Source organism: Bidens hawaiensis, unplaced genomic scaffold (genome assembly GCF_021521415.1).
Source record: "Bidens hawaiensis isolate Kalapana, Puna unplaced genomic scaffold, B.hawaiensis_p1.1 tig00001961_1, whole genome shotgun sequence".
Classification (NCBI taxonomy): domain Eukaryota; kingdom Viridiplantae; phylum Streptophyta; class Magnoliopsida; order Asterales; family Asteraceae; genus Bidens; species Bidens hawaiensis.
In genome coordinates this window covers 947,805-965,827 of record NW_027491109.1, presented here as the reverse complement: position 1 = coordinate 965,827, position 18,023 = coordinate 947,805, and the positions used below count along the sequence as shown (strand labels likewise).

The window sequence follows — 18,023 nt, the reverse complement described above, 5'->3', positions numbered from 1 at the left end:
CTGATCCATCACCCAAGTTGCCTCCTCCGAAACTTGTAACCAACGGAGTTGCAAAACTTACCTTCTTAATAGTGTTAACTTTGGCAAGAGATGTCCGGTTCGGTTCGTTTGCAGCCTGGATCGAGTTTCAGAGTAAGATTGCCTGGTGAGATCTCTTTAATTTCTGATTGTTTTGTTCTTGTTGTTAACAGCAATCTTTGTTAGATTCATTTGATTTTAATAGTTTATGAACAAAGTGGTATGTAGAGTGTTCCATATGCCAGCCATTATGCCTCTAAATCTGATGCAAACAACATAACACATAGGTTGTCAGCTAAACCATTAATTAGTGTTATAGTTTCAGGTACCAATGATCATAAAAGGGTTGTTCAGAAGATATCAGAGATGGAACCCTGTGCATCCTACATCTGGAGCCTTTTGGGGCATGGGCATAGGATTCGGTTGTGGCATTGGGTGGGGCCCGAAGTCATTGGTTATATTGGTGCTGGTTGTGGTGTCGGATTCAGTGTCGGTATTACCCTTGCTGGTGTTGGCGTTGGTCTCCCTGCAAATCGCCTCCTTAAAGTCCCATTTAGTGGTAAAAGTTAGATTATTATTTACTATAATCTTTATAACCACCATATTTGATATTTGACACAGTAACTGTTTACAGCTTTGATGGCTACAAGAGGCGGTGCGGTGGATTTTGCTCGATCTAGTGGTCTGCTTGGCTCGAATGGTGTTAATGATGGCATAAATGTAACGGGCGTGCAAAGATGGGTGTCAACTTTCAACTATGAACAGAGTGTAGACAAAAGAGTACATTTTTCGGGTGTGAACAGATTGTTGTCTTCTCAGGCAAAGTTGGTTTTAGATTATTTTGATGGACTTAAAAGTCGGGTTAATCATCCTCATTGAGATATGAAATACGAGTATCAAGATTCAATCCTCTTGTTAAAAATAAATTGGAGGTTAATGACAAATGATCTTAGTAATCTTGACCGAATGATGCTAAAGGGATGCACTAGAAATGGTCATATTTTGTTTGAATCATTGTTAGAAGTTATAGGAGATTTGTTCAAGTTATATGTTCCTGTGTTGCTTTAGGTTACAAGTATTGAGTTTATGGTCTTGAGTTTATTGTCTTTCTTAAAGCAGAAGATAAAATTGTTGGTTTATCTCAATTTGAAATTTAAAGGGAACTGTATTGTTCGGTAGGTTTTGATGAAAATTATGCAAGGGTATTGTTCGGTCGGTTTTGATAAAAATTATGCATCAAACTATAACTACATTTTGCGAAACAACAAACCAAACTGGCTAGGTCGGATAGAAATGAGAACCGTATTGTTAAACCGTCAAAATCAAACTGTATACATTTTAAATCTTGTTTTTTAAAATAATATTTAAAGCTGGTGATAATTATCTAACATGTTTTACAACTTAAAATAAATAAATATAACATATTAATGTGCAATTTTAAATAGTCCTCAACATTTATTCTTGAAAAAGTTGCTCAAACAAGCATCGACAAACATTAAATCAGTTACATCAACTTCATGTAATAATCCAACTGCCAACATCATACAGCATAATCAAATACACACCATCTTTGGCCACAAACTTGCATATTGACTGCATCAGCCATTCTTAATCAGCTGCACAACATAAATTAAAAAGATTCAGTTTGTTTCCAAACTTACATAACCAACCACATACTGTTATCAGTTTTCACACACCATTTGCGGTGCAGTTGTTTCGTGCAGAATATTCATGAATCGTAGACATGGATAACTGCGTTGTGGTGCCACTAGCGCCATCCAGACTCGACCATGGCTCCCTCGGTTGGGGCCACTCATCAAAAAACGGACGCATCATGTGTTGCTGCTCATGTTTGACTTTAACCGGTGACTCAATTTTGCTGCCAAATAAGCAATGTTGTTGTTGACTTGGCTTTGACCCTGGTGTAGTGGTATCGATCACAGGCTCGAATGCATTGACCATGGTTAGCTGTGGAGATTTGGTTTGTAGATAGGAGTCGGTTCTTGATTCCATTAGAGAAGTTGAAGACATTTGAGTCGGCACCAGACGCCACGAACTTTCTGTACTCGAAGCTCCAGAAGGGTAATTTATATCATCTACATTGATAGTGAGCCCTTGATCATACCTGCATGTTATTATACGATCAACCAAATTTTGACACGTTTCCATCATAGCAAAAAAAAATTTACCTATTAAGTATTAACAATAAAATGCAACCAGGAGTATAAACTAGCAAGAGGACAGAGCCCAAGGTTGACTAGGCTCGAGTCCGGTTTGTTTAACTTTCCATAGCTCAAGCTCGGCTCGTTTCGAGCTCTACTTCTAATTTCTAAAGCCAAAGCTTGACTCTTTTTAAGATCTATTTTTTATGCTCGAGCTCCGCTCTTTTTGAGCTCTTTTAAAAGCTCAAGCTCGGCTCCATTTTAGCGCTATTCTAAGGCTCGATCTCAGGCAGTGAGTAGTATTTCAAGCTCAAGCTCGGCTCGTTTAACATTTTATAATTAAGTTATATACATTTTTTTATTGTTTTATATATATTTTAACTATAATTCTTTTATAACAATAATTTAACTATAACTATAAGTCTATAACTATTATAAGTATATATTTAATATATTAAATATAAATTTATAAATATAATAGACCCATTTGGGTTCACAAGCCAGCTTGTGCTAGATAAGTAAAGCACGGGTTTGTTTATTGAACAAGCTTATTTCAGACTTGAGCTCAGGCTTGGGCTCGTTTAAGCTCGCTCAATTCGAGCTTTAAACAAACCAGTCTCAAGTAGCTCACGAGCAGCTTGGCTTGTTTACATCCCTAAATGTAACTTGACCCGTTTTATTACGTAAATTTAATAAGGTTCTTTCAATGAGAAGATAAAACTCACCTAAAAAGTGAAAGAAGCCTTTCACATTATGACATTACTCTTCTTCCACATTAAATTACAACTAACTTTATAAATTCACAGTGTACTTGAGCTTAAATCATATGTACCGTATCGTATAGTTTATGGGCCCATTTTAAAGGCCCTGAATGCATATAAATTAAGAAATTTGCACACTTTAGCGTGTGTTTGGATGCGTTTTTTGAAAGCGATTATGATATACTCAATAACCAGTAAGAAATAATATTGTGAGCAAGTACCTAAAACTGTTGTTGTTGATACCATAGGGACTAGCATGCACCTGCAACTTTGATGCATTACTCCCAAAATCAATAGTCCCCGAGCTCGAGGTGGGATACAAGTGAGAGTTCTGGAAGCTTCCATTGCCAAGATTCTGGAAACTTCTATTACTATTAGTACCACTGCCAGTGCTGCTTACAGTGGTGACACGTGACACTGCAGTTGACAATGACTGAGAAGCAGACTGGGATTCCACAGGCTTTCTTGAACGGTTTCTGCCACGGTGCATGTGGCGCTCACAGTACTTGGAGTCGGGATACGCATCTTTGGCGCATCTCCATTTTTTGCCATCTGTCCTTCTGCACCTTCCCGGCTCCGGGTCAAACTTCTTCCCATAATATGAACAATATCCCAATGCTTTGAAAAAATATCAAAATTGCGGCATAAGGTTAGTAAAAAAGTAGAAAATAAATTGAAAAATCCAGATGATGAGACATAATTTTTCTATTATAAAACAGTGTTCATTTTTCTATTGCTTACAAATTTGGCATAAAATCCTAGTAAGTTTTAGTTATGACAAAACTACATTTTAAAAAAAGTTAAAAGCATAAAGAGGTCACTAAAAAAACCGCTAAGTAAAGCCATAGTTGTCAAAAACACGAGGCGTACTCAAGGCGACAGGCGTAAAGGGTGAGCTTTGGACCTAGGCGAAAGGCGCTTAAAAAGCGAGGGCCGAGATAAGCAAGATGCATAGCATAAACATATCATTTTTTGGGTTATACATGTTTAGGCTTATTTAGGGCTAGTTTAAGCTGGTTTCAGGCCATTTTTGGATGTTTCAGACCAGTTTGCCCGGAATTTACATACTTTTACCAGGATTTTCAAAATTTCGGCGGAATTTGACCAAAATGTCGCCTGAAGATTGCCGGATCGCTTGAATGAAAGCGAGGCACTTTCACTGCACCTCGCCTAAACGCGCGCCCGAAGAGATTTGACAACATAGAATAAACCTAAACAAGACCTGCCTAGCTAAACATGTAGGCTGGTTGAACCCAAAACTGGCCCGAAGCCGTTTAGACTAAACCTTAAGTCCTGAATAGTATGTTAGGTGTACAAGTCTGAAATGAATTGAATAAACAAGAACCCAATGCATCATCATTCATGAATAAATTGGCAAACACATGCTCAAAAATTAGAGTATGTGTTTATGTGCTTGTCAATTTAATAATGAATGCATAGGATTCTTGTCTATTCAATTCATTCTAATCTATCACACCTAACATACTGTTGAGGTGTAAGAAGTTCAATAAATTTATTGCTGTTCACTTCATTTCCATATCAAATTAATAAATAATATGAGTCTCAGAATATTAACTTCGTTGAACAATAAGATTATCAATTGAGCAATAAAGATAATAAATTTATAAACTTACAGTTAGGATTATTAAAAAACCTAGCGGATAACGCTTCCAAGCTCCTTCTAATGAGAACAACAAGATCGTCTTTACTTACCGAAAAAACCCCATTTTTAAAAACCTAAGAGGCCACTAACTAACCCGTCAAGTCGACCAAAATACAACCCGGTTAGCAAAACATGTATGTGGGTTCAAACCGAAATTGACCCTAACCCGTTTAGACAAAACTCATAAAAAAAACAAATTTCATTACTATCGTCTCGTAACTTCACATTTCAACAGTGTATCAGGTGTTCTATATTAAAATGAATAAAACAGGTTAAACCCTATGCATTCAAATTTTGAGTATGTGTTTGTCAATTTATTCATAAATGCATAAGATTCTTGTTTATCTAACTCATTTCAATCTAGAATACCTAACACACTGTTGAAGTCACCTAACAAATTTATTGTTCATATCAAATTAATAATCTGAGTCTCATATTATTAACTTGATATTGAAATGAAGAAAATAACTTCATTGAAAAACAAATCTAAAGATTATTAATTGAGCAAAAAAGATTGTTAACTTAACCATTAAGATAATATCTTGAACATTAAAGATGACTAACTTCACAATAAAGATTGTTAATTTAACAATAAAGATAATAATAAGTTAGTTTAAAAAGAAACTTACAGTTGGGATTATTAAAGAAGGTTTCAGATAAGGCTTCCAAGCTTCTTCTAATGGGAAGAACAAGATCATAAGGAACAGGAACACCGGCAACTAAGTATTTGTAAATGAGAGCTTGGTGTTCCAACTCCTGCCACTGCACCGGCGTGAAAGGCGGCCGGAATCCACTGCCACCGGCCACTGTGGTGCTACCACTCATATCTTTCTCTTCTCTTCTGGTGGGTCTTGTTGTTTAAACTGCAACACCAACAGCAACAGATGATGAGACAAGTAACAGATAGTTTTAAGGTTTGTTTTGTTTGGTTTGGTTACCTTTGAAGAGGCAGGCAGATCTAGGGTTTGAACATGCTTGGTTGCAAAGGAATCCAGATGTGGGTGGGGATCAAATGTTTGACAACTTAATACATTTTTGTTTTTTGTTTTTTATAACTTTTAGGATAAGTCTTGTATGATTTATAAAATCTTTTCTTTTCTTTTATACCAAACAAATATAATATGAGTTTAGGATTTATATAAAGTTCAAATGAGCAACTTAATTATCGTTACCGACTGGATAGGAGTAAAATACATACCAGGTACGATTACATGTTATTGTCGAAAGATGAATATATATGAGTGAAGAAACACGAATCCAATCCCCAAGTCGGGTCCTGAATCCAATGAGTCCACATGGTAGGATACGATAACAACCAACACAATATGAGTATAACTCCCTAAAGTCTAGTGACCGGAACCTGCAAAACAGACACCGTGAGTCTCGCTACGGGAAGGACAAGACAGGGGGTCTTCCCGTAACCACCCTACGGCGTGAGAATCAATACAGTTCTTAAGAGAGAAAGTACTAAAGCAAACGGAGTAAGTACAGTGGGAGTGTCTGTGAATGAATACCTCATGCAGGTTGACAAGGGATTTATAGCCGAAGGATGTGGGAAGGTGATCGGGCCAGCTGTCCCTCTCTAAAAGATCTTACTAAGCGTATGGACGCGTGTCCCTTTGTGATAGGTTGAGCTATACGTCCCATGTGCATGGGTATAACAACCTGGACACGTGTCACCCTATGATAGGACGGATAAAACCCTGGCCATGTGCACGGTTATAACAACATGGTCAGATGTCCTTCATTCATTGGTTGACGAGTCATGTATTGCCCAAGGAAGCATCTTGGGAAACCTTTTGGAAAGTAATTAGTTAATGACAGCTGTCCTTGAGAATTGTCTTCCGGTCATTTTGTGCGGACGAGTACACCGTCCTGCGGATGACCTTTGAGGGTGCCAGGATGCTTCCGCATGTGTCATGTGGGTGTTTCTTCCTTAGACGATTAAGCGGGTGATCCGTATGTCTCGCGGGTGCTTCGTGAGAGGCCCTCAGCTGACCCGCGGGTAGTATTTAAGGGTATTTGGGTCTTTTTGGTACCCTACCTCTATAAGTCCCCCGGTCCAGTGTTTCTTCCGCGTGAAGTACTTTATGCGGGTGAAATTTTGGACTTAATGCGTATTTGGGGATTTTTATTCTGCAAGTTGATAAGAAATATCTTTTGTTGTTGTGGATAATCATGAAAAGGGACAAGTTGGCCACTCGCAGGCGCGTGGGTAGGTGACAAAACGTATATGCCGGCTGTCACTGTACTTGACTATACAACTTTTTCCCTTTTAAAAATTTCCCGCGTGACGTGACGGCTGTCTATTAGGCAATTTTTTCTCTCTCCACTGTTCATATCTCATCGCATTAATTGCGATAAGTATAAATAGGGAAGTTAACTTTCCTTCGAAGTTTTATTGCTTTTGATTTTCTGATTATCATCTTGCTTTCTCTTTTTGAACCTTTGACTTAACAACTCAATTTTTCGTATAACCGCTTGCTACTTCACCAGATCTTATTGTAATGACGACTATTCAATTTGAGATTGACGAAGTGGAATTTTGATGGGATTAGTCTGATTACCAGAAGTTGATTGATACTTATGGTATCCCACCGGAGTGGAAACCGGAATTTCCCTCTCCTGGTTCTATAGCCAGCCTGCCACCACCTGGCAAAATGGTTGTGTATTCTGACTTCTTCGTCTATGGGAATTTCCGTTTTCCCATGACAAAATTTTTCATGAAGGTATTGAGTGGATATGGGATACATTTATCGCAATTGCATCCTCGTGCCGTTATGCGAATTCGTCACTTCGAATTCGTGTGTACGTCACACGAGATGATACCCCGCCTTGATCAATTCGCTGTTTTTTTACCGAATGGTCAACCGTAAAGGATGGTTTACATGCCAGGCTATAGCCGACAGGGGTATTGGTCATGAAACTGAGGAAGGTCCAAGGATTGGAGGAACAAGTTCTTTTGGATTCCTGAGGACGTGGTACCGAATACAATGGTCCGACGTCCAGCTAATGAGGCACTTCCCAACATAGTCACGGCTGTTCATGAGGGACGAGAGTGGTTCCGCATCCTGGTTTCCCAGCCTACTCCGATGCGGGCGCTTTCTGAGGAGGCCCTCGTCGGGGCTGGCATGAGCCGCCTATGGCCGTCTCCGTACTTGGAGCCTGTGTTCATTGGCTTGGATGATCGCAAGTTGTCTTTCTTCCTTTTACTTTTATAAGAGGATTATATGATTGACTTTTGTGTTTCTCCTTCTAGGTCCGGGTCCTATGTTGAATGCTCTGTTTGATGACAGGGGTTGTGTGAGGAAGAGCATATGTGATGCAAAGGACATGCCTGTTCTCGAAAAGACCAAGAACAACTTCCACTTTCCAACAAAGGTGCGAGCCGAACCCGTAGTCTCGGACGCCACCTTTCAGACAGGTGCGTATGTTCTAAATCCTTCTCCTCTTAATATGCTTACCTCTGATGGGGTAATCGTCATTCTATCATCGAGTGACGATTCTGCTACCCAAGGAGAGGAGGGCTCCGATGATGCTTCTGAGTTTTCATCTGTCTCACATCTGTTGGCAGAATTGGCACAAAAGAGGACTTTCTCGTCCTTTCAGGCGAGTGACATGGGCATGAGTGCTGCTGGTGCTAGGAGTGAACCGACAGCTAAGAAACAGCGGACTCGTCACCCTAAAAGCCGCAATCTAACCTTGCAGAGCGCATGAAGACGGTTACTGGTACGTGTTTCATTTTCTAATTTTTACTGCCTTGTTACGTGGTTAAACGTGATTTTCTTGTGTAGATCCGTCGATTGTTGGGGATGATATGTCTGAGAAATTACCATCACCAACCCCGACATTCGAGAAACTACCATATCCTCCTCCAGAGAAGGAGACGGAAGATAAGTCTTCTACCCCTCCCACTGAAGCGAATGTGGAGGGGTCCAACCTTCAGTCTGAAGCTAACGACTTCTTGGACTATCTGTTCCAGTCTGGGAACGTTGCTGGTTCCCAGAATGATAACCCTAAGGTCAACGAAGAGGGTTTCAGGATTAATAAGTCCCCATCTCGATCTCATCCTCAATTTTTCTCTACTTTCTCACTCTTGACTATGGGTGCAGGTGGGAGTTTCCAATTTGGACCATCTGTCCAAGAGATTGGAGGAGGTTCGACGCATGGTGCCCCTCAACAGTCCTCCTCGATCCCCGTTCTTCTTGAAGCTTCAAGTTCACGTTATTACGGGGAGGCGAATCTAGGGGATGACTTCGATCTGTTCGTCCCTCCTTGGGACATTATCAATGGGTCTCGGTTTTCCGACCCCGGGACTTGTATGAGTTTTGTCAAACATTGCGTGCCACCTGCAGAAATGGCCCACCAGCGTGAACGTTCCCGCCATGATCTTCACACCGACTTATCTTTTTCCTTGGCTAACACTTTGGCCTGTAGCCAGGAAATCTTACGCGAATGACGTAAAATGGGCGGGAAACTGGGTGAAGCTTCTCGAGCTGTCGAGATTGCGAAGAAAGAGGCTGAAGATCATCGCTTGGTAGCCAGTGCAGCCAAGTGGAAACAGACGGACGCAGAGATCGCCCTTAGGGGTGAACAGGATCAAAATGCTGCTGCCGCCCGTCAATGGAAGGAAGCCTGTGAAAGGCAAAATGCCGTTCTTGAAGCTGCCCGGGCTGAAAATCAAAAGAAAAAGGATGACTTGGCGCGGGCCCTAGAAGCAAATTCGGCTCTGGAAAGCCAAGTGACCCTTCAAGGCAACCGAATCCAAGAACTTGAAGCAGAGCTGAAGCTACAAAGGGAACAGGTTGAGCTTAAAGACAAAGGTGCTGCTGAGGTACAGACAGCTTATGACTCCCTTTTGCAAGCTCGTGAAGAGGCGAAAGCCCGTGCCACTGCAGCTTTGAGCGAAAAACAACAAATGACTGAGGAGTTCCAAGAACTCCGAGAGAGGGTTGAGCGTGCAGAGCAAGACCGTCACTGGTTTCTCACTCGAGGGCTTGATTCCATGAGTTTTCCTCACTTGTTGTTCACTACATTGATGCTAAATAAATTATCTTTTTATTTTGTCAGGTCATCCGCCATATTAAGGGAAGTATTGAGCTTACTGACTGCTTTGCAAATTTGATGACTGCTTCCGCACAGGCCGGCCGCGTGAAAGGTTTTAATGAAGGGATGGAGAATGCTCAATCCGGTCTTACCTTTCAGAATCATCCGCTTCATGGCCTCGATGTGAAGCAAGAATACAATATGCGGATTAAAGAGTATGACAGCCTTGTCTTTTCTCTACAAAATATGCTTCACGAGCTTGCCTCTGCCAATGATGGCGTGCAGCAACTGAGGGACTATTTGGATGATGAGTTTGAGGACGCCTCGTCTGAAGACACTTCACCGAAATCTCCGGAGAATATACCAGCCTCTGATCCATAGAATAGGTTTACATTTTTAAGACTTTGTAATTTTTTCTACATATTTTTGTAACCGTCTTTTGATTTTTTAATGGAAAGAAACTTTTTGTCTTGTGAATATTAGATTGTTTGTGCGATAATATCTTTGTAAGATATTTTTGAAATTTGAATTTTTGCAATTTGGATAATTTTAATGACGTGGCGAAGAGAGGAACTTTAAGGGAAAACTGACAAGACGTGTATGACGCCTTTTGACAGCATGTTCGCATTTCCTTGAATCTCCCGCCTGACGTGTCAATCATCGAACGGCCCGCGTTTTCTCTCTCTTCTGTCAGTCAGTCCGTTGCATTTATTGCGATGAGTATAAATAAGTCATTCGTGGTTTCCAATTTACTCTTATCGCTTTCAAACTCTTTTTCTCTCAATAATAACAGTTCTGAGTCTTCCAAATTCTGTCTTTCGATTTCTCTTCTTTAATTGTATTCTAATGGCAGGCGACAAGAAGAATCCTCCTGCTATTCATGAGGTTGGATGTAACATTAAAGAGAAGGACTTCGATGATATAAAAAAATGTATATGGTCTAGCACCGGCATGGGAGGTTGAACGCCCGACCGATGGTGCGGTTGCTACTGCTCCGCCGGCGAAGAAAATGGTCGTATATTTGGACCATTTTACGACGGGGAACTTCCGGCTACGACAAAGTTTGTCCAATCCGTCTTGACAACATATGGGACCCATTTATCCCAGATTCATCCTTTTGGGATGTTAAGAATTCGACATTTTGAATTATGTTGTCAAGCCCATAATTTCGAACCATCTGTTTGATGTTTGCCGTGTTCTACAAGATGACTTTCCGCGATGGTTGGTATGATTTTGACACCACCGGGAAGAGACCTATCGGCTTCGAATGGATCCGCAGCATATACGGATGGAAATCAAAGTTCTTTTGGATCCGGGAGGACGTTATTCCGTTTACGATGGCTCGTCGTAAACCGGAAGATGCGCCACCGGAAGTCCTCGCCATCGAATACGAGAATCGTCCTTGGTTTATTACTTTGACCAAGGCACCGACACCTATGCGTCCCATACACGAGGGGGCGATGGTAAGTACGAAGATGAGTCGGTTATGGCCGTTCCCTGAGTTAGAGCCTTATTATGAGAACCCGGAAAAACGTAAGTATGCTATTAGCTTTATTCTCGATATCTCCCTCACTCTTAACTTTTATTCTTTCTCGTATAGGTGAGGGTTCTGTCTTCAGTACACTTTTGGACCACGAGGAGGGGCTAATGGTACGCCGTCCGATTGACCAAAGGGACGTGCCCATCTTGTAGCGTACTCGAAATAACTTCCTTTTCTCCACCAAACTTAGCCCGGAACCTGTGGTTTCCGAGGCAATGTATGCCAAAGGTGAGGAGTTCGTCTTGAAAGGTGAGGGAATTTTACAACCCCAACCCATTACTATTGCTACTTCCAGCGGAGTGATAGTACTTCTTTCGTCCAGCGAGGAGTCGTCACTCTCCGAAGGAGGGTTAACAGTTGGTGCTACTAATCCGTCGCGTTCAACTGTAGGTCTAACCCGTAAGCAAGATTCGAAGGCCACCACCAATCGGTCGGCGGGTGATGAGGGTGATCACCAAACGGTTGGTGATGCTAATGTTGAGGGGGAACCTCAAGCTATTGGTGCGGGTGCTTCGAAGGCCGCTGGCAAGCGTAAAGTTCGACACACCAAGGCTGCTCCATCCAAGAAGTCGAAAAAGGCAAAACTTGTCAATTTGGAATCACGCCTTCACCAACTTGATTCTGGAGACATTTCCTTGGGTGAGTTTAACACTTTCCAAATTTGTCAATTATTATTAATCAACCACATGTCTAATGTATGATTATCATTCTACAGTAGGTATAAAAGACTTTTCTGAAGATATTTTAGGTTTGAAGAGTTCGACAGCACCACTGCCTCCACCATCTCCACCAACTAACACCGCCAAAGATCCAATCCTTGTAGCGGATGATTCTCCTTTGAAGAATAAGGAAGTTGGTGATACTGATTACTTTAATATGTCACATTCCTTCAATGTTCATCACTTCTGATATCAAGGAGGTGTTAGTACATTCGCCTATGGGCGTCAGACCTCTCTATCTCCTCATGAGGAAGACACTTCCCCACATCATCCGCGTTGGTCTTTACGCGAAATTCAACGCTAAACGACGTTGATGTATGTTCTGAATATTTGCGGGAAAGCCTTCCTCCCACATAAAGGGAGCGACAACGTATTCGCCAAGAGTTATTAAACTCAAACTCTTATGATTTGACTAATACTATTTCCACCAACCGGGAAATATGCCGAGACTGGCTAGCGATGAATGAGGAGTGGGATGACTTAGAGACTAATTTGGCTGAAGCCAAGAAAGAAGCCCTTGGGGCTATGAATGAGGCGAAGGAGAACCGTCAAGCTTTGGAAGTTGAGAAGGCCAACCGTCTTGCTGCTGAGGAAGCCCAGAACTTTCTCCAAAAGCGTTTGGACGAACAAGCGGAACTGATAAAAACTCTTCAAGCTGAACCAGCAATGAAGGACAAGCGTTTGACTGACCTTGCCACCAAAAATCGAGATCAGAGCCTTGGAGTGTGCCGGTCATAAAATGGAACTTGTCCGAGCTAAGATGGACAAGAAGTGGTTGTTGGCGGAAGGAATCCCCAAGGTATATGTCTTATCTTGTTGCGAATAATCAAATTGCTCAAAATTATTTATACTTAACTATTCCAACAGGTTATCGCCGATGTCCGAGATAGTGACGAGCTTGGGAACTGTTTCGCCATTCTTTTGAATGCGTCCAAACAAGCTGGCCGCCAAATAGGCTTCCAGGAAGGCTACAACTTTGCTTCAGAAGGCAAGCTTCCGGAAGAATATATTTTGTACGGCCCGGATACTGCTTCCATACTTATCCAAAAGACAAAAACTTTTAATGCTTTAAAGTTTTCTCTTGCGGAGTAGATATCCGAGCTTGCGGACAAGGAGGACAGCATAGATCAGCTGAAGGATCTCCTTGTTCTTGATGAAGAGGATGAAGAGAATCAAGATGGAGCAAATAATGATAATGTGGAAGGCGAAGATGTCGCCCCATAAATGTAGATTTATCCTCCTTGTATTCATCTGTCCTTTGTAATCTCTTTTGATCAATAATAAGAAGTTTGTTTTGTTCGGTACACTTTGTCTTATTCTTCATAATATAAGTGTTTGTAGGATCTTCTTGTTTGTCAATAAAGGATTACATAGCAACACATATTTTCATGAGACTAAAGTAAACTTCCATAGATCAGGCATAAGCCAAATTTCAATAAATGAAATTACATAACTTTGCTAGTCTATTTAGGCACGCAGGCCAAATTAAGAAAAGAAAACCTTCGTTTTATATGTAACACCTTTTCAATTGAGCCCCATTCCAAGTTCTAGGGATCTCCGTCCCATCCAACATTTGTAACTTGTAGGCACCTTTAGATAATACTTTTTTAACTTTGTAAGGTCCCTCCCAAGTTGGGGCCAACTTGCCCGGAGGTTCTTGGCCAGAAGCCTCATTGTTGCGGAAGACAAGGTCTCCCGCATCGAACTCACATTTCTGGACCCGCGAGTTGAAATACTTCTGCAATCGGCGTTTATAATTATGCTCGCGGATCGACGCCAGTTCTCTTCTCTCTTCAAAAAGGTTAAGATTCATCCGGAGTTCGTGATCATTATCATCGATCATCAAAACTCTTGCGGATGGAATCCCAATTTCGGCTGCAATCATGGCTTCAGTGCCATATGTTAGATTGAAAGGCGTTTCAGAATTGTTGGAATTATTTTGAATGCGGAAGGCCCAAAGTACATGGGGCAACTCGTCAACCCAGCCCGTTCGTTTAGTTCCTAACCTTGCTTTGATTCCTGCCTTGATCGTTCTGTTGGTTCTCTCAACCTGACCATTTGCTTGCGGATGGGCTACAGATGTGAAATTTTGAACGACTTGGAGTTCTTTCAGCCATTCTTGTAGCCCGGTGTCCGCAAACTGGGTCCCATTATCACTTACCAGTTCTTGCAGAAGACCAAATCTGCAAATAATGAATTCCCAGAGGAATTTCTTAACACTTGATGTTGTTATTGATGCGACCGGTTTGGCTTCAACCCACTTGGTGAAGTAATCAATGGCTACAATCAAAAATTTGACTCGTCCAGGGGCTTCTAGGAAAGGTCCCATAATGTTGATGGCCCATTTCTGGAACGGCCAAGCAAATGTTACCGGGATCAGTTCGTTTTTTGGACGCAGGGTGTTGGGGGCATGGCGTTGGCAAGAATCACATTTTCTGATTTCTTGCACAGCGTCCAAATGCATGCCGGACCAGTAATACCCCGCGTTCATTAACTTTGCCACAGTCATCCTCGAGCCCACATGTAATCCACAAATGCCTTCGTGAACTTCTCGAATTAAGTAGTTTGCGTCTTCCGCGTCTACACATCGCAACAGCGGTCCTAGGAACGATCTCCGGTATAAAGTACCATCATTCATCTTGTAATTCAAGGCTTTGTGTTTTATCTTACAGGCCTTAGCTTTTTCTGTTGGGAGGGCTCAGGATGATAAATAGGCCTTGATCGGTGTCATCCACGATTCGACGTCCGTTTGAATTACCAAAACTTGATTTTGTGGAACAGACGGGTGGTCCAGGACTTCAACGCGAATGTCTTTAGCGAAGTGCTCAATATTCGTCGAAGCTAACTTGCTAAGGGTGTATGCGGACTTGTTCTCACTCCTCTTGATGTGAATAACGTTGAAAGAGGAGAATTGGCTAATTAAGTATTTTGCTTGCGAGAGATAAGAAGCCATAACGTCATTTTTTGCTTCATAATTTCCATTAATCTGCCCCGCAATCAGCATGGAATCCACCCGTGCTTCAAATGTTTTACCCCAACCTTTCTAGCTATCCTCAAGCCTGCCAGGAAAGCCTCATATTCCACCTCGTTATTAGTGCTTTTGAAGTCTAACTTTATGGCGTATGTGAACTCATGGCCTTCGGGGTTGACCAGCCTGAGGCATGCGCCAGACCCTTCACTGCTTGAGGCTCCGTCCGTGAACAACGACCAGATTTGTCTTTGTTCCGGAGGCGCCTGGGGTTGTTGCTCGATCAAACATTCATTCTCTTTGTGTCGCGGGACCTCAGTGACGAAGTCCGCTAACACCTGCCCTTTGATTGCTGGCCTGGGTTTATATTCTATCATATGTTCACCCAGCTCGATGGCCCACTTCGCCAATCGCCCAGACAATTCCGGCTTACTCAGGTAATTCTTGAGCTTGTATCCAGTTAACACATTGATGGGGTGACCCTTAAAGTACCTACGGAGGCGTCGGGCAGCATAGACCAGTGCTAAAATAAGTTTTTCCAGCATTGAATATCTGGTCTCTGGGTCCGATAATGTTCTGCTAACGTAATAGATCGGTGTCTAAACGTTCTTTCTATCCGTCAGGAGTACAGCTCCAATAGCAATATCGGAAGCGGATAAGTATAACATCAAAGGTTCCCCCGTGGAAGGTGCTGTTAGAGTGGGCAACTCCATTAGGCACTTTTTGACTTCTAGAAAAGCTTGTTCAACTTCCGGAGTCCATTTGAAGTGTGCCTTATTGAGGCAGTTTCTTAATGTTGAGATGAACGGATAACATTTAGCTGCATGATTTGCCAAAAAGCGATTCAAAGCAACCAATCGACCATTAAAAGTCTGAACATCTTTGAGGGAGGAGGGGGAAGGCATGCGGGCTATGGCTTGGATTTTATCCGGATTAGCCTTGAAGCCCGCATCGGTAACAATTACTCTGAGGAATTTTCCTTCTTCCATCCCGAACGAACATTTGGCTGGATTCAGCTTCATGTTGATACTTTTTAAGGTTTCGAACGTTTCTTCGATATCTCTCAACATTTGATCTTCCTCAATGCTTTTGATTACAAGGTCATCCCTATAAACTTCCAAGTTTCGACCAATCTAATTTTTGAATGCTATGTCCATCAATCGTTGATATGTGGCCCCCACATTTTTTAGACCGAATGGCATCATTTTATAGCAAAATGTGCCCTGGTCTGTTCGGAATGCAGTCTTGTCTTCATCTCCTGCCGCCATGCGGATTTGATGGTAGCCTTTGTAGGCGTCCAAAAAGCATTTGAATTTGAATGGAGCCACTGCATCAACTTTGAGATCAATCTCCGGCAATGGGTAACAGTCCTTGTGACACGCCTTGTTTAGATCCTTGAAATCTATACACATCCGCCATGTCCCATTGCTTTTAGGAACAATAACTGGATTGGAGACCCAAGTTTGATAATGAATTGGATGAATAATTCCTGCATGTAAGAGGTCCTGAACTTGTTCATTCATTGCTTTTGTTCGTTCTGGACCCATCTTACGTTTTTTCTAGACAATTGGTGTAAACATCGGGTTTACCCTTAGTTTATGTTTCGCAATGGTCCGCGGGACACCAGTCATTTCCGTGGGTTGCCATGCAAAGACATCATCGTTCTTTGTTAACAACTGTATCAAAAAAGTCCTCACTATCTCATAGATAGTAGGTCCAATTGTTACAGTTTGTTATGGGAATTTCTTACTTAACACCCATTTCTCGGGTTCAGTCCGCCGGTTTGTTTCGGAATCTTGCTAGGCTTAGAACTTTCTGTCGCGAAACAATGGTGATTGACATGAATGATAGCCACTCCGGTACGAGTTGGAATTCCAACTGCACCGTGTGCTGTGGAGGGATGAGCATTAAAATCTCCGATCGCTTCACGCCCCAAAATGATGTCATGTTTCGATGTTGCTGGTAAAACTAAAAATTCAACCTCCTCGGTTCTTGAGTGGATTCCATCACTTAGAGTGACCGGGAATGATATCACCCCTCGCGGATGCATTATCTCTCCTCCAAAAGCGGATACGGAAGCATGAATTGGTTTAATCTTTCTTTGTCTTCATCATCCAGCTGTTCGAAGCACTGTTCGTACATAATGTCAGATGTACTACCAGTGTCGAAGAACACATATTGCGATCTGTAGTGACCAAAGAGAGCGGGAATAATCAAGGGTTTCTTGTTACATGGTCCGCCTTTAATTCTCGGGAAGATCACAGGCTCGTTCATCCACTCTTCATCCTCTAACTCTCTTCTTTTTGGACGGGCCCTGGTTATCTCATGCGGGAGCCTTACCAGTCCCAGGTTTTATACCTTTGACTAAATGTTCACTTTGCCAGATTTCACAGCCGCCTCGATTTCATTTTTTTAAGGCCACACACTCGTTCGTGTTATGCCCGATGTCGTTGTGAAATGAGCAGTGTTTCTTGGAATCCAGGAATGATCTCCTCATAAGTGGCTGGGGTTTGCGGAAGTTCAAATTCTCAGTTGTGAGGATTTCTGAGGGGGTCTTTGACAATGGCGTCCAATTGTTTGAGAATCGAGTGGACGCATTTTGTTTGTTTTTATTTCCAATCAAAGATCGTGCGTCAAATGGCTTTGGTGTCTCCGCATTCGACTGGAGCCTGGACCAGATCGTTCCATTTTCTTGTTTGTTTGGTCGTGGATTTTGAAATTCCACCTTTAATTTTTGCTTTGAACTATTATAACCCAGAGTTTTTTCAGTTCTGTCATATAACTTTGCTGCTGTCATAATATTATCCCATTCTTTTGGCATACCATCTCTGCCAATTAGCGTTCGAATTAACGCGTCACATCTGACATTCTTGCGGAAGGCTCCGCGAAGCATGTCCTCGCTAATCCCACCAATAGTCAGACTTTCATCGTTGAACCAGGTAATAAAGTCCTCCACAGATTCATTATCTCGGCGGATAACGTCCTAAATTTCGGATTGGCCACGAGTATGTTTCTTTTGCTGACTGAATTGCTGGGAAAATTTTTTCACCAAATCATCCCAACTGGAAATCTGGCCATCCGGGAGTTTTTCAAACCATTCACGCGTTGCCCCTGTTAGCGTCAATGCGAACATGTGCCACCAATAA

General features: G+C 42.0%; 2 protein-coding genes and 1 pseudogene across 4 annotated transcripts; 1 reads left to right on the top strand and 2 right to left on the bottom strand.

Annotated features, from left to right (window-relative positions):
* Window positions 1-335: 335 nt before the first annotated feature.
* Window positions 336-1,106, top strand: LOC143603830 (cadmium-induced protein AS8-like; annotated as a pseudogene). Its single transcript, XR_013148145.1, has 2 exons — window positions 336-577; window positions 653-1,106. The product of XR_013148145.1 is annotated as a cadmium-induced protein AS8-like (transcript).
* Window positions 1,107-1,562: 456 nt separating this feature from the next.
* On the bottom strand, window positions 1,563-5,623 carry LOC143603813 (growth-regulating factor 4-like). Of its 2 annotated transcripts, none has more exons than XM_077080508.1 (4): window positions 5,234-5,623; window positions 3,163-3,559; window positions 1,716-2,143; window positions 1,563-1,634 (listed from the first exon to the last, which is right to left on the bottom strand). In XM_077080508.1, exons 1-4 carry the CDS (start codon window positions 5,427-5,429, stop codon window positions 1,627-1,629), a joined length of 1,029 nt encoding a protein of 342 aa, XP_076936623.1. In that variant the 5' UTR covers window positions 5,430-5,623; the 3' UTR covers window positions 1,563-1,626. The 2 variants fall into 2 exon arrangements, with proteins under 2 accessions (XP_076936623.1, XP_076936622.1); XM_077080507.1 differs by having other exon boundaries at window positions 1,563-2,143; window positions 5,234-5,467; window positions 5,543-5,606.
* A 9,283-nt stretch (window positions 5,624-14,906) lies between these two features.
* Window positions 14,907-15,422, bottom strand: LOC143604571 (uncharacterized). The gene has a single exon (XM_077081007.1). The coding sequence runs from the start codon at window positions 15,420-15,422 to the stop codon at window positions 14,907-14,909; it is 516 nt and encodes a 171-aa protein (XP_076937122.1).
* Between the last annotated feature and the right edge of the window lie 2,601 nt (window positions 15,423-18,023).

Coding starts and splice junctions, on each gene's coding strand:
- LOC143603813 (XM_077080508.1), bottom strand. CDS start 5,429: ATGAGTGGTAGCACCACAGTGGCCGGTGGCAGTGGATTCCGGCCGCCT. Junction 3,560..5,233: donor CTTCTTTAATAATCCCAACT/GTAAGTTTCTTT, acceptor ATTTTTTCAAAG/CATTGGGATATTGTTCATAT. Junction 2,144..3,162: donor ATCAACAACAACAGTTTTAG/GTACTTGCTCAC, acceptor AATAACATGCAG/GTATGATCAAGGGCTCACTA.
- LOC143604571 (XM_077081007.1), bottom strand. CDS start 15,422: ATGCTGGAAAAACTTATTTTAGCACTGGTCTATGCTGCCCGACGCCTC.